Genomic DNA, 16,903 nt, shown 5'->3' with positions numbered 1-16,903 from the left:
AGATGGACTTTTTTCATGGGACTTGAGGTAAGAAAGACGATTTCAGTAACAGGGACGGTGCACGGAGATCACCTGTGTTTGGAGCTGGGCTCCTATCCTACATGGGTCATTTTCCCACACAATTAACAGGGCACACAGCATCACTGAAAAAGTCTTATAACTTATGCCTCAGAATAAATTTACTGTTTTTGTTTTCTGCAGAAATATCAATAGTCAGGTAAACAAATTTATTGAATCCAACAGCAGATAACCTTCAAAATAAAAAACAACAACAAAAACAAAAAATACTGTAGACATCAAAGACAAAAATGTGTATATCAAGTTAATATTCAGGGGCTATTTGAAGAGTGCAACAGTGCAGAGAATACAAAAGTATTACCTTTTGTCAAGTTTGTACAACCTCAGACATATGCTGATCACAAACCAAGAGGGATCCACAAAGGTGGAGGGTCACATGAGCAGTGGACTCATCACCTCAGCGGCTTAAGACAGGATATGTGTGATACCAAAATTCAACCAAGCCCTGTTTACCTATTGCTTCAAATTCCCTCTTTGAAACCTTACCCATACTCAGTGCAGCAGGGAAGAGCAGTTAATCAGATTCTGAGGACTGGGGACCAGTATTAGAGGGAAGGTACTTCTTCCATAGCAAATACAGTTGTGCTGAGAGAAAAACAGCAGCTGCTGAATGGCTTCTTCTGGCAATGCATAAGATAGATACATGATAGAATTAGGTATCTGAGAGCAGGCTGGGTTTCCAAGAGAAACAGAACACTCCACTCCAACACTAGAATCAGAACTTGATTACTCAGCTAATCACACCATCTCAGCATCTGCGCCCATTGCTTAGCATCATTCTTTTTTAAAGGTGGGGGGGAGAGGCTGATAATCATTCCCAGCATGTAGTCCTGGGCCAACTGGTATGGACTGCTATTACAGCTTACCATAGGAATGTACTCTGAAGAGGAGTGGCAAGAACTTCCCATCTACATGACCCAGAAGGGAGGATCAATGTCATATGTCCTTTAAAAAGCTCTAACAGACATATTTTGATAATTTTGTTCATTCAAGTATTAAAGCTAAATACTGCTTGAGTCCTTCAAGTAAGACCCTTGTCAGTTACCGAGATGTTCAAGTCATCACTAGCCATCCTAACATACATGGAAAAATAAGTCTAAGAAAGAAGGGGGAGAGGGAGACTTTTAACAGTAGCTTTCTCCTGTCCCTTGTGTAACTGTATAGCCGGGTCTACCTGCTGCACTGAAGACCCCACTTGAAATATAGCAAAACCATACATTCCAATATACAGACCTTTTGCTTCCTTAGTTTTTGGACTAGTCTTTATCTCAGCAACTTCCCACCAATGGTCCAAGTACATAATCTATGGGGTCCCATAACCTGATCTGGTCTGAAGACCAGGCCCTAGGAGACTGTTTCAAGCTAATACTGTGTGCAGCTTAACTCGTTACTTTGTGTCCATCCAATATGAACAATACTGTGTTGCACATTTTCTGTTATCTTTCCCTTAGCCTAAAGCTTTGGCTGAAATTTGAATTTTCAGCCAGCTCTGGAGAGATTTTCTTTTATCAGATGGGTACATACAGGCTTTTGGACCCAACAATACACATGTTGGCACATCTGCCACAGTAAAGAGAGCTGCTGAGACCACCCCTAGAAGTACAGCAAAGTGTCATTAAGAATGATACATTCAAGTTTGGCAAGGCTAGGGGAAAGAATCAATAAAGCAACCCTTTACCTCATACCAGCTTCCTAATAAATTACTAAAGAAATACCATGGGAACTCAAAAAGTCACTTGCCAAAAGTAAGCAATTTTCCAACAGAATCTGTGTAGTAATGTTGCAGAATTCCAAAATGGTACCCACATATCACACCTCCCCACATCACCCCAGTGTCACAAAGCTGGCTTACCTGAGGGGCAAACATTTGGCCTCCAGCCAGTGCTGGAGCAAGCCTATCTGAGGGTGAGTGAAACAGAGGCTTTTGTTTCTCAGAAATGTTAACTACAAACCTTATACCTCACTGTGAAACTCTTGGCAAAACAAACAAAAAACCACTGCACAGAGAACCCCAAGTCCCTCTAAATATCTGGTTTCTCAACAACAGAGCTTTATAAATACAATCACAAATAATTTCTAAATGATGGGTTGGAGAAACTGAGCATCAATCAGAATCTACCCAGAGGGAAAGAAATCTATTTCCTTGAGTCCATGGGGCCCTGACTGCTTCCCTCTCTTGGCACTTCCCTGCCACATTTACCCTTTTTTTACCTGGGACAGAAAGTCTTACCTACAACACTCCACTACTTCTTCCCTCATTGGACTTCCACCTACTCCAGCATTAGGAACGACTGGCTGGGTGAGATCTCCAAAGCCTGCTGTGTAGCTGTGCCCTAGGAAACTGTTGGGCCCCTGGATACTGACTTACTCAAGGACTTTGTCTTACTATGGCTAGAAGAAAGGATCACACCTGGCCACCAGCCTCTTCAGCCTTCCAGGACTATGTTACATCTGGGGCTGATTTTCAGGTTTCTTATCTGTGCCTCAAAAAAGGACAGTTGTCAGGCCTACAAAAACGCTCCGTGTCAATATAGTTTTAAGAAATAGGACTGTCATCACCTTAAATAATCATCTTTATAAAGACAGGAGCCCAGAGCTATAAGACTCATAAAGAACTCAAAGCATGCAACTCTTGCCCATGGTGAGAAACATATACCCAGGATTTGGGGTAGACTAATCAAGGGAGAAAATTCCAAATATTTAATAGACACTTTTCATTGTATCAAGAGTATAAATATTTTTGTAACTTTTATTAAAAGATTCCCTTTTTAATCTGTTCCGAAGTATTGGAAGCGGAACTATACAAGCTCCTACCACCCACCTTCCAGTACAATTTTTTTGAGGATATTTTTTAATAGGAAATTATCAAGAGGGTCCTCTAGTAAACTAAGTAGGACAGAGTCAGCTCCTCAAGCCCTGGTGGCAGCTTGATCAAAGCTGGCCTGGCAGAGTGAACATGTGGAGTCTAGAGAACTGGTTCCTCCTTCCTGTGAGCAAATTCATTCAAGTTTAGTGAAAATGTCCAAATTCATATACAATAGCCTCCATTTATGATGCTCCCTGGCATCTTCTTAACTACAGATCAAAGGCAGCTCCCTCTTTTATGGCCAGTTTTAGCAGACAAATAAAGGAATATAGATACATATATGTGTATATATATATATTTTATAAAGGTAAAATATATACATATCTTATATATGTATATATACAGATCTGGGGGTAAGGGAAGGAGAGGAGGGTCATGTAAACCTAAACAGTCATCACATTACCCCAAATGAGCTTGACATTAACAAAAAGATAATAAATAACTCCTGGGGGTTAAGTGACAACGTGGGCGCAGCAGAGAGGGAAAGGGCATACATTTAATGATTCAATACACTTGGATAATTTGTTTGGCAGAGTTCAGGCCAGCCTCAGGCTTCTGCACTTGCCAGACAAGTAAGCTGATGATACTCAATAAAAACTAAAGGAAAAAAAAAAAAAACAGTTTGAAGCAGAGTTCCATGCCATAGCTTTCTTGGTCAGCTAGCCGGCAGGCATGCTTTTCTCACCACCCAGAACAGAAACTTTGGCTCCAAGGCAAATGAAAAAAAAAAAGAAAAAGAAAGAAAGAAAAAAAAGCATTTCCACTCATGACATGAAAATACAAAACATCAAAGAAAACTATCAAAGAAGTCTACTTCCAGCAAAACTGAGGTAGCACTGCTTTCTCTGCATTCAACGCTTAAGTGGTTTTCAGTACAATGTGTTCTAACAAAACAAAACTGCTCACTTGACTGACAGGTACAGCATGGTGATGGATAAACTAAACATGAAATGCAATAGGTCAAAGAAGGAATGGGCAAGAAGTGAGGGAGGTAAGGGCTTTGGATAAATTAGCTTAAAGGGATGGGTGGGGCGTCAGGCTGCAAATGCTCTTGACTGGCCTTGGCCCTGGCTCTCCAAGAGCTCCAAACTGTCTGGAAATTAATGCAATGTGGCTAACAGTTAACACTGCTATTCATATCTGTGTAAATTTTTTAAAATAATTATTACAACCTAAATTCAACCATGTAAACAGCACTACACACAGTACAGACCTGCCCTGAAAAGTAATATGCAAAACTGAGATCTGGCACTGTGTCATTTGTAATGTTAACTCAACCCAACAGTCCCTCCCCACCCAGGCCTACACCCTCCCCCACAAAACCAAAACAAATCTAATACATTTGTGCAAGAAATGGCAGGCTTATTCTATCTGAAGGCTTCAAAAAAGGTACACAACATGTAGCCAGGTTCAAATATTTTGGGGGATTTCTCACCCAAAAAAGAAATAACCAAAATAACCAAAAAAATGAAGAAAGTGCCTAAAACATGATACAGCATTTTAGAGCCCTTTCAAATACAAGGCAGAGAAAGGTGTAAAGTAGAAAATATCCGGATCTTCAGTAATTTCCAGAAAGGTCCAATTCCTCACTTGGCTGCTGGGCAGCAGGCAGATCCTCAGTGCGGCTCCTCTGGACACAAGCCCTCGGGCCCTGAGCTGAGTGCACCTCTCCCCTCTGCTTCTCTTCTCCTCCGCTCCATTTCCCACTCCACAAAGGTGTCAAAGAGACTCGGCCAGGCCTCGTCTTCACTGTAGTTGCTGAGGTCAGGGCCAATCACCTGAGTGAAGTTGAGAAACATGTTCCAAGTGTCCCGGGAGATGCCCTTGATTCCCGAGGGGTTCTCTGTTAGGAAATTGAGCCATTGGTCCAATACAGGAGGATTGTTCTGGGTAAATACTAGTTTCCACAGGGCAATGGCTATTTCACGATGCAGTGACCGCTGCCCTTCTTCAGAGTCCAGGCCAAACTGAAATGTAAACCGGTAGAGATCCTTGAATTTATCTTCTTGTTTGGCTTCTGTTAAGAGGCTAGGGAACCGTGCACAGATCCCATCAATGCTGTCTGCACTTATTGCTTTACAGCCATCAAAAAACTCCTTCCTGCGACAGGTAGGAAAAGGTATGATTAATAAGTAAAAATGATGCCATATATGATGAGGCAAGACAGCACAGTAACAACAGCACAGTAACCTCCTGCCCTCAGGAGGCAGAGACAGGAGGATCTCTGAGTTTTTGGCCAGCCTGGTCTATACAGTGTTCTACAGCTAAGGCTCAATAGTCAGACCTTGCCTCGAAAATAAAGAGATAGACAGACAGAAAGAAAAAAAACAGAGCTCAAGAGATGGCAAAGTGGATTACACTGACTGCTCTTCCAAAGAAGCCCAGTTCAATTCCTCTAACCCACATGGCAGCTCACAACTACCTGTAACTCCAGTTCTGGGGGATCTCACACACTTTTCTGGCCTCTGAGGGTACCAGAAATGCACACAGCAGAAACATACAATGTAGGCAATACACCCATAAACATAAAATAGAAAGGAAAAAACAATCACATAAATGTGGCTTTGAGGGCCTGACAAGATAGCTCAGCAAGTAAACATACTTGCTACTAAGACCTGAGTTTGATCCCAAGAGCCCATAAGACAGAGAACCAACTCCCTCAAGCTGTCCTTTGGCCCCTCACACTCAAAGCATGGCATGTGTATGCACACACATACAAAACCAAAACTATGTAGTTTTTAAAACCTTTTAACTATATTTTTGTTTGTTTCTGTTGTTTTATGAGATAGGGTAGCCCAAACGAGCCTTGAATTCTTTACCCTTGCACCTCAGCTTCCTGAGGGCTGGGTTTATAGACATGTACCACCACACCCAGGTGTATGTATTTTTTATCATGTATACAGTACTTTGCAGTTTATAACATGGTTTCACACTTATCATCTCAGGGACTGTACAAGTTTCTCAAGTGTGAGGCATCTGATCTACTGAGCAGATCTACTGGCCATATGGATGAGTTTTGAAGTCCGTTCTGCCAGGGCAGGTATGATGGCTCACGCCTTTAATCCCAGCACTCAAGAGGCAGGCAGATCCTGAAGTCTGAGGCCACCTTGGTCTACATATCCAGTTCCAGGCCACTAGAGTTATATAGTGAGACTCCATCTTTAACAACAATAAAAAATAAAGTCAGTTATTATTCATAACCCTGCACTCTTCAAGTCATGGCCTGCCATGATCCTGCCATATCCTTATATACAAACAACCCCAATATGGATACATAACTATGACAATTTGTACAACTCCCTCTTGACAACTGGGGCCAGCTGCCTCGCTGCACACAGGCCTAGCTACAGAGGTATATTCCAGAAGCACTTACTAACTGTGGACACTTAATGCCCGGCAGACTACAGATAAATATCGAATGATTGAACTGACATATAAAGGAGCAAGAGACAAGTTCTGAGCAGCTATCGGTGCGGCTGAGCAGCAGCTTAGCAACAGGCTTCACACTGCTTAGTCCGTTTTAACTTCTGGCAGAGTATTGGCAGCCAGAGTTAGGCTGCCTCTTTGTCCTATGATAAATACAACTGTGACCTATCAATCAGGCAGTGTTTTATTCTATGAGGAAAAAAAACAGGACAGCACATGGTACACGTCTATAAACCCAGCCCTTGGAGGCTGAAGTACAAGGGTAAAGAATTCAAGGCTTAGCCAGGCAGTGGTGGTACATATCTGTATTCCTAGCACCAGGGAAGCAGAGGCAGGTGGATCTCTGTGAGTTCAAGGCCAACTTAGTCTACAAGAGCTAGTTCCAGGACAGCCAGGACTGTTACACAGAGAAACCCTGTCTCAAAAAACAACCCCCCCCAAAAAAAAAGGAATTCAAGGCTTTATGGAGACATAAATCCCTATTGAGAAATCTGTTCAGGAATTATGCCACAGTACCAGATTTGTGGTAAAATAATAATCCTTGGGAGAGTCTAGGGAGTTCTCTGGATCAGAACTACAACTCAGAACACTTAAGCTTTAGAGAAAATGGCCAGAAATGAGGGGAGACTTGCCCCAAACCTTTGAAGTCAGCCCAGTTCCGCCCTAACTGGTACTACTACCCAATGTCACTTTCTTTCCTCTGTTCACCTGCTGATATGGAAGCATCTGTAACTAACCTGGTGAATTTGCACATGGTAGCTGCCTGGAACTTCCAGGCCAAGAGCAGCACTCGAAATTCCGTAGGATCAACACATAGGTCATTGCAAAAGCGCTCCATGCCTTCCTCCAAGATTGCATCCTCCCGCTCGTCTTTGTAGCGCCTGAACAGTTCTTCCAATCTCTGCAGGGAAGACTCCTCAGCATTGATCTTGGACTCCCTCCCAGCATCTCCAGAAGATGTTGGCAGCTGGCAGGTCTCAGTGGCAGCCTCTGCTTTCTTGGTCCCATTGACAAGGATATCCCCAGCTGGTTTGCCACAAGGTGGCACCTGTTCCTCACGGTGGCCAGCTCCCCGCCTGCTGTGTGACTTGCTGCTAGGGTCACGGTCTCCATTCTTGCTGCCCAAGGTTGATGAAGGATTCTTGCACTTGGTGACACACTGGCCCATGGTGGTGATGGCCTGGCCTCTAGAGTGGCCCCCTCTGGATCAGATGCCCTCGTTGCTGCTGGCCCATGTACTTCAACATGCCATCAGTTAGAGGAGCCAGCCAACCTGGAAGGAAATTACATAACAGTCACCTATAGGCAGAGGAGTGGGGTAGATATACTACACTCCAGGACTGTCCACCAAAGACCACTCTATTTCACTTAGCTAACAAGGGAAAGACTGTACCCCACCCCCCACCTCTCCTATAGTTCATCTCCATGGCTTACCCTTGGAAATGGTGGCTAAGGGATGCACGGAGAACCAGCATGGGAAATTCCTAGAATCCTTAAAGTAGCATAGGTTACAAGAGGCTGATTCATTTGCAGAACATCAGAGACTACATTTCTGACAGTGTTCTGGGGATATATGTCTTGTCAACTTTGGCCTCCACATAAGAAAGTTATCTGGACCTGAGTTAAGCCAGAAGTTCATCACCTGGCTCTACACCAAATAACCTATGTGTTCAGATTTTAACAAAGATTGTTACAGTAAGTCTTTTCTTCCCAGCATAACAAAAGCAACACCTTGGAGTATAAATTATCTTGGCCTGGTAGCCATGGCAACTAATTGAGCAGAACAATACAGAAGTGGCTAAGTCTATGATAACAGTAATGGATGGAACTGATGACACTCCTTAGTAGGAGTTGAGGAGAGTTAAAGGAACCTCACAGTAGCCATCTCTTCTCTCTCAGATGCTAGCAGAAATAAGGAGTGAAAAATTAACTGAAAGCAAGACTTCAGTAAGGTACTGGAGCTGCTTTAAGGTCATTCACGCTCCTCAATAAGTCCAATAAAATACACTGTTTGGTTTGTCAGACTGGATTCTGGTGGACAGGGAGAAGAGGCCATATCCAAGCCACCTGTAATCTCATAATGGTCTAATGTTGAGGTAAAGAATTGCGATGTCAAAACTACAAGCAGGGGCCTAGCCAACCAGTCAACTGAAATGTGTCTGATCCTTTGGAGTCACACAGGTGTACCGTCCTAGCTCCGCCCTGCTCCACCCACCTATATGGAGCCTGTAGTCCAGGTACTTTCCCAACCTAGGTGTGTCTCCACACCCAGTACAGTCTCAAAGAGATACAACTGCCAGATTGAAAGGCTACACTGAGCAAATTTTTCAGTTCTTATTATTTGTTATAACTTAATTTTTATATGAACTGCTAGAAATTTGTGACAAAAGCAGAAGCAACTTCTCTAATACAGTCTACTCAGGGCTTGTTCTTAACTGTCAACTAGTTTGCTATAACAGAAAATCCATTTGCAATTTAGTACTTGCGAAACTCTGCCAACTACTAGAACAATGGCGGCCACTGACACTGCACTGTTAAAGTGTGTGGATGCGGAGCCAGAAGTGTAACAAGGAAAGCAGACATCAGACCAAAAAAAAAAAAAAAAAAAAAAAATCAATGTTGGTCTGGCATGGCCCTCCCACTTCTAAGGAGCCTCCATAGCACTTCATGGTGCAAATTCAGAGTTCTTAGGAGTCTGGTAATAGGACAAAGGGCAGTTGTTAAGAAAGGCTGAAAAAATTAAACAGCTTCTATCAACAGTGTCCAGATAAACTGGGAGTTCCCTTTAAGAGGAATTCTCTCTAAAAGGAAGCAGTGAGTGTAGTCATCTAAAAGGACCCACAACCATTCCTGTAGCTAAGGCAGACTCCTATCAGGGTGTGTCCTGTTCTCCACCCTCTGAGACAAAGACATGTCTACACATGCCCTCAAAATAACTGCGGTTTCAACTTGCTTTAAAAGACACACACACACATACACACACACACACACACACACACACACACACACACACACCCTTAAAAGTGTTTTGGCTATGAAAAGTGACAGACCCCAGCATGGTTTCTCACAGGCTGTTCATACTTTGGGCCATGTAGTAAGCCATAAGTGAAACCTATTCAAATTTCAAAAGGCAAGGGGTTAATTCTTGGAAGACCATCATACAAGAGAAGCAACTGTTCCAGCAGAATTCTCTCCAAACAAGGACTGCAGCATGTGGAGGGTCTGGTTTCCAGATTTGTGTTTCTAAAGTCTAGATTGCTGAAAGAAACAAAAGGCCCAAACTTACACAAACCCCACATGCTCACAGACTGGCTGACTCACCAGTGTTTGCTGCTCAGCTCCCGCTGCAGGAGGCCCATCACCCGGTGCGATAAGAGGATTTCCTGCCCTCCGTCTGACCCACCTACCCAGGCCATTCACCCCACCCCCACTGGACAGATGCCTCAGTACAGCAGTTCCTTCCAAAGCCTGGCACCAAGGCCTAAAGGTAAGGGCAGAACAAATGGGGCTACCATAGAGGCCTAAATCCCATTTACTCTGCTGGGTCTTCATGTAAAAGCATCTTTTGATGACCTGATACAGCGGAACTAGTTGAAGCCTGAAGGCTGTTAATATGTTCAGCAGATGAGAAAAAGAGGGGGAAATCAATGTCGGCAGATGATCAATCACCCAGTGACAGAAGGTCGGCTTTCTTCTATCATAGTTCCTTTCTTTGAAAGGTTCCCATTCTAGTGGGATGGAGTAGTGGTCTCAAGTCAGAGCTAGTATTTTCTTGTCTGCTGGTTGATACTGCTCCTGGGTTGCTTTTTGAGTCTCTGGGCTTTTCCAGGCCCAGTCACAGCAACCAGTCCTGTGTTCAAGAGGCTGTCAGAACCTTCTTCAGTCTTTCAAAGCTGAAGGTTTCACTGGCTGTTGGCTAATAGTAGCCATCAATTATAGAGCATTTGATACAGAGCCAAGCTCAATACTAAGTAAGCATTTTAAAAACATTATTAGCTCATGTGATCTCCTCACCACAATGCCATTTAAAGACAGGGAAACTGAGGCTCTGCAAACGTACAGTAAATTTATCCAACATCACAGAACAAACAGAAACTGAAATGTTTAGTTCAAGAAACCATGACCAAAAGGATCATGGGACAGCACAGTGAGTAATGCTCAGGAGCAACAATACAGCAACCTCAGAACTGCAGATCTTAACCATCAGCCACCAGAAAGAACACCACACTGTCTGCATACATACTCAAAGATATTCAGTGCGCTCCCCAGGGCCAGGCCAGCCTAGCTGCCATGGTTCCAAGTATGCTGCCCTTGGGTTCACAGCTCCCCATCCCAGGAAAGGAGGAGATGAACTAGTCCACTTGCCCTAGACCTGCTCCACATCAGTGTGGTGGAAACAACAGCCATGAAACTGAAGCCTAGCTCTGTGACCAACTGAATTTCCTATATCTACTTACATATTGCACATGATCAGTCAGGAAACGTAGATAATAGTACCTGGTACATCCAGTCAGTCCTAGCCCCAAAGTCATTAGCTCAAGTCCATCTAAAAAACAGTCTCACAAGTGCTGCTGAGATGGCTCAGTGATAAAGGTGCCTGCCACCAGGTTAGGGATAACCTGAGGTCAATCCCAAGGACCTATATGGTAGAAGGGAAAGACAGACTTCTGAAAATTGTCCCAGACCACCACACATATGCATGGTACATGAGCACACACGCCTCCCCCTCACGTAATTACAAACAATTTTACAATGTTATTAACAATAGTAATAATAAAAGGCCAGACATAGTGCTTAATCCCAGCACTTGGGAATCCCAACAGAGACAAGTGGACGTCTGTGAGTTCAAGGTCAGCCTGATCTACACAGTGAGACCCAGTCTCAGAAACAAAACCAATCTCATACCACACCACTGACTGGATTAAAAAAGCTCCAAAGCCCCAGCACACAGAGAATCAGGCTCTCCACAGGATGTGATTTCCTTGGGATTGATCCTCAGTAAAAAACAAGTTGTGTCTTGGTGAATCTTTAAATTGTTAGCCATACCCTGTTCCTAACCCGAGACAGGCTTTCCCTTTCCTCTTGCATTCACTTCTGTAGCTCTGCAAAGACAGGATCTCTAGATTTCTAGGCAATTACACTCTGTTAATGGAGGTGTCTTCCCAGGTGGCTCTCCTCTCTCCCACTGCCACCTGCGGACAGCCTCTGTATAATCTAGATACTCTAGTGCCTAGTTTCCAAAAACAACACAATTATTAGTAATGAATATCACTACCTATCTGCTAGCACATTGTAATCACAGTCATATAGAAACATAGCCTTGTGCAATAATTACTGAGTTTCAGGAAATTAAATGGCAGCACACTGAGGTCAAGGAAGCTATCTAGGAAGGGAGAAAGCACAGTAATTCAGAGACTGGTGAATCGGTGATGGCATCTATTGACCAAATCTGTCAGCAGCTCATTCCACTGCACCTCCAAGGGCTGTTGAGCAGAGGAAATGAGATAATCCACGTATTTGGTATATAGAAACATTCAATGAAGTGGCCGCCTCTCTCTGTAATCATTATTATTACTGCTATCACAAAGTCACTGACAGACTTAAGCTTCTTTCACACATAGGAAGTGTTCTTCAGTAGCCAGTCCAGCTCTACCACTGCAAGTCAAGTGTGTCTCATAAGTGACTGCTCTCTTGTTTAGCTATGTGGCACAAATGGATCAAACAGTACCAAGGACAAAGAGAGGTGGGAGAAGGGCTGGAAAAAAAAAATGGGGAGGTGGAACTATCCACATACACACTAACTGAGAAACCTACTCTAAGCCTTTATACTTTGGGTATTTATTTACCAGACAGGAACTTGGTTCAGCTTACACTAGATCAAGATCAGTCCCCAGCCTTTCTCCTTCAACCTTAGCTCCAGCTGTTCCTTACACCCTCCCTCCCTCTCTGCACACCAGCCTCCAGAGTCCTCCTTCCTCTGTGCCAACCCTGGCTGTTGTTCCTGAGCACAGGCTTGGCTGCCTGCCCAGCTCAGCCCAGTCTCAGGCCTGAAGCAGACACTGCTAGGCCCCAAGGGCCATCCTTAGAGGCCTGGAGTCCCTGGAGGTGCTCTAGCTCCAGCTGCGCCTAGCTCACTGGTAGTTCCATGAGGAACAACCAGGCAAGCCTGTCTTCAAGTGACTTACTCTTGGTTGTTGAGCCAACCCATAGTAGGACCAACCAACACTGAGCCCTGGTACGAATGGAGACAGAAAAAAATGGGAGATAAGAGAACAGCAAAGAAAATTTGAGAGGAACTCAGAAAGATAACAGTTTAGGGCCTGGGGCTACAGTTGTACTTTTATAAGATGACTAACAAGTAAATTGCTATAGCTTTTATATTAGGAAACTAGGGCTTCTTAATTGCTACACAATAGGACTACAAAATAAAATCAATCTGTCAGACTTCACTGAGAAGATTTCACAGAGACGTAGATCTTATTTGGGTTCTCAAATGGCAGTAGGCAAGAAATAAAGAAAGAAGACCAATAGGGTTGGTCTGTGTAATTAACATATAGTAATAACTATATTTTAAAAATCATTATAGGGAGTTGGGTAGTAAAGTGCCAGCCACAAAAACATGAGGATTTCAGTTTGGATCCCCAGCATCCATGTAAAAGCTGGGCATGGTAGTCCATGTCTAACCACAGTGCTGGGGAAAGATGGGGAAACTTCCAGGGGCTTCTGGGCCAGTCAGCCTAAGCCAATCAATAAGTTTCAGATTCAGTGATAAATCTTATCTCAGAAAATATATTGAGAATGACACCTGACATTGAAGTCTGACCTTCACACATGCACTTACACAAAGCATTGCATGTATTTATTGAGAATGATGTGAACTGTTACATTTAACTCACTGCATCTCTGTAAGTTAGATAACATTTTCTTCATAAAAGAAAGAAGTAAATAAAATTCAGGGAGTTGGCCTGAGGTAACCAGTCTGACTCCAGGCTCTCAAATTTCTCTTCTGATCTCTATCCTGGCCTTGCTTACTACTCTTCTCTGATATAATGTGTGCCACGGCATGCCACACTAGGATGACAATGCCCAAGAAGAAAATGTCCTTTATCACACTTTAAAGAGTATTCCAGAGGTTAGTATAAATGCAGAAGAAACTAAGGACACCTTGGTGTCTCATTTGGGACTCCCATAAACAATGTATCCCTTCAACAAATGACTAGGCCTCTCTGAGTTTCTGTGACTCCAACATTAAAATAAGAAGTCTAGATTTGTCTTTTCAAAGTATAATATTCTGGGGCTACCTTTGTCTATTTGCCATTTAAAAGAGACTTAAGTTGAAAATCTGGAACCTTCTGAAGACAAGAATTTTTCTCCTTAATGAATGGCTCCCTTGCTTCTTCTTGCTCATACTATCAGAGCCAAGCCCAAAAAAGAAGAACAATGGGTGACTCCAATCTAAACAGTGGAGTGATAGACATCATCAAGTTTGCAGCCTTCCCTTTCCTTCATTACTTTAGTTTGAACTCTTCAGGGTCAGCAATAAGACCCCAACTCATGGTAAGCAGTCGCCATGATAAGCAGCCCAGAGCAAACTGTCTCTTTGATGTAGTTGAGTCAGAAAAGCCTTCTCAGAGGAAGTGTTGGCTGCTGATAGGGACACTGTGAAATGAGAAGCTAAAAAACAGGAGGTAGATGCTATACCAAAAAAGTGTCAGCAAGGTGTGTCTGACCTTCCCAAAGACTGCCTTGACAGAAGGGAACAACCCAATCCTTCTCCATTTTGTTCCCATCTTGAGGCAGATATTCTGCAGCAAGAAGTTACCAGCACACACTGGCATTCTCACCTAATAGCAATACAAAATTCATGTTTCCAACTTCTATCTAAATAGTTTGTAGAGTTAGCTGAGTCCATGGTCTTACTTCTTACTGAATACGCCAGACATTGAAAAACAGAACATGACATCTTCAGTTTTTCATCTATAGCAACCAGAGGCTGAGGCAGCCACGCTGGCAGAAGTCACCCTCCAAGCACTAGGTGGTCTCTAGACAAGACTACAAGAGACAAGACTCCTAGTCCCACTTGGAAGCTACAGGCTCCAAATAACCTTTTCAAAAAAAGATTGAAAAGTGGGCACTGTTCAATTGTAAATTACTTCTAGAAACTTGTAGGGAATGAGGAAAGGTAGGGGACTGCTCCTTACACTTGGAACTTGGGGCTTAAAGGAAGATCACCTTCAGAGAGTAGGTCTTACTAGAGTTACTTAGTGGGGAAAGCAGTTTCCTCCACCAAAACAAACAAAACCTGTTTGTTTCCATGTTCATGTTTTTAAAGGTATCTTTGTCCTAAAAGATAATAATGTGTCCCACATTAGCACACTAAAAATACAGCACTAGTTAGGGTTGGGTAGGACTTGCTACATCAACCAATCTAAAAAATACAAAAATGACAGAGGCATGAGGAAAGGAAAGAGAAAATATTTTTAAAAGGAAATATCACTAGTTATATTTCTAGGAAAAAACCTTGGGTCACATGACTAACACCATCCAGCTTTGCACAAAGTCATTTATTTTTATTAGTCTGTCAATGGTTCTTAGGTGTCACACTTGAAATACAATCACATGCTGTATAATGACATTTTCATCAGTAATGAGCAATGATCACAATGGTGGTCCCATTAGATCACAGAGCAGTTTTTAGGCAACCATAGCCACCTTAACGCTGTGGAGAAACAGTGTTCACTTACTCATGATGTTGGCACAGATAAGTGCCCTATACTGCCAACTGAAAAGTATAGCACATACAATTATGTTCAGTATATGACGTTTAATTAAAAAAGATTACGTTACTGGGCTACATATTCACAATGCTACTTTCTGGTGTTAAAAGACTGCTGTGAAACAGCATGCTGAATGACTGGCAGCAAGCTCATACATGTCACATCTCCCCTTACTGCATCAAGATACTACATGAAGTGAATGACCTATGTGTAAGGACACTCGATGGCATCCACACAATGACAAACTCACTCAGAACCCACCCCTTAAGCAGTCCATAACTAGATACTACTGAGACTGTATATCTATTTAAGGCCCGAGGCTTAAACCGGTGTTGCTGAGGGCTACTTTCCAAATACAAGCAAGTCAACACAGATACACCAAATAAACTTTCCAAAATGAAATAAAGCATTTTGGTCTTTAGGCTTTAGAACTGAGCCACATATTTACCCAAAATAACAAAAACTGGACCTTTTCTCATGTCACTGGCCCACAACTAGGTTTTTGTTTCTTTCCCCCATCACAACTATTCTAAAGCAAAGGGGCCATTGTTAGGAAGGCAGTGGCTTTCTAGGTTGGCCACTCCGTTACTTTTCTAGCTGTTACTTCATACCTAAAGAAGAAACTTAATTGTATGAAAAACTTATTTTGGCTGGTCTAGAAGATATGGTCCACCACATCAGCGGGAGTGTGAGACAGCAGTTCCTCACATGTTGGCAGATGAGGGAATAAAGAGGTTACACTGGAATCCAGAGCACGGATCACCTTGAAGTCTTGCCCTGAGGAACTGCCTTCTGCCAGAGAGGCCACAGTCCCAAAGGCTCCACAACTTCCCTAGTCAGTGCCACCTGCTGGGCACCAAATAATCAAAAACATGACCCTGTTGGGGACAACTATAACAGTCACTCCTCTGTCACCAGCCTCCCCACCTCAGCTTTTTCAATGACATTTCTTGTTTAAAGGCAGAAGGCTGTCTTGGGTTTGTACTCCCTGGTACATAATGAGCTATACTCTGGCTCTATGTATGAAGTTTCCTTCCTTCCTTGGGATTGCACTTCAGTAGACCTCACTGAAGGTGAACTGCTGATTAGACATTAATTCGCTGCTTCCAGGTAGCATACAGATATTTGCCACCCAGGAGGTTAGCAAATCATAGCTAATTAGTCCTCAAACATCCAATTACCACATGAACTTTCTGGTCACCTTCTAAGTTCAGCTGAGAAGATAACTGGAGATGAAAGAAAGGAAATTGTGAAATGAGTCAAAAGATGAGGAAAGAATCTGATACAAAAAAATGATAAATGACTGCCTGCAAATGCCTTATAGGAATACTCGAATGATCACAAATATACCGCTGTGGTTTCTAGAGTTATGTGGTTTCTAAGTAAGCCCCAAGTTCATCACATGGTAACTGAACAATTTCCCAGTGCTTGCTCATTCTTTATAAAGAAAATCTAAATCCATTATAAGACCACACATACCAACTTCCTCCTAGAAGACCATGGTGGAGGCTGACTGCTAATGCACAGCAGACAGGAAGGAGGGACAGATAAGACCTGCACGGCAAAGAATTCTTCCTTTCAACTACATGAGTAACCTGGTCAGAAACATCTATGACTACTGCCAAATTAAAAGTACTATCTACATATTCTAAAAAGTCCAGAAAATGCAGACAAATCTGCACACACACACACACACACACACACACACACACACACACACACTTAACTTGTAAGGCTTATTTGTATCCTACTATTC

At 42.9% G+C, this 16,903-nt stretch overlaps 1 protein-coding gene across 4 annotated transcripts in view; it reads right to left on the bottom strand.

Annotated features, from left to right (window-relative positions):
- Positions 1–213: 213 nt before the first annotated feature.
- Positions 214–16,903, bottom strand: part of Dcun1d3 (defective in cullin neddylation 1 domain containing 3) — a 39,895-nt gene continuing 23,205 nt past the window's right edge. For all 4 annotated transcript variants that reach the window (XM_048460165.3, XM_048460160.3, XM_048460163.3 and 1 more), the window contains exons 2-3: positions 7,108–7,643; positions 214–5,044 (exon numbers count right to left, since the gene is read on the bottom strand). In XM_048460165.3, the coding sequence (XP_048316122.1) occupies positions 4,561–5,044; positions 7,108–7,538 (915 nt within the window). In that variant the 5' untranslated portion in view covers positions 7,539–7,643 and the 3' untranslated portion in view covers positions 214–4,560. The remainder of the gene's footprint in view (positions 5,045–7,107; positions 7,644–16,903) is intronic.

The sequence above is a fragment of the Myodes glareolus genome, chromosome 7 (assembly GCF_982192425.1).
Source record: "Myodes glareolus chromosome 7, mMyoGla1.1, whole genome shotgun sequence".
Lineage (NCBI taxonomy): Eukaryota > Metazoa > Chordata > Mammalia > Rodentia > Cricetidae > Myodes > Myodes glareolus.
Note: the sequence above shows the minus strand (reverse complement) of the source record. Positions and strands in the feature narration are given on the sequence as shown.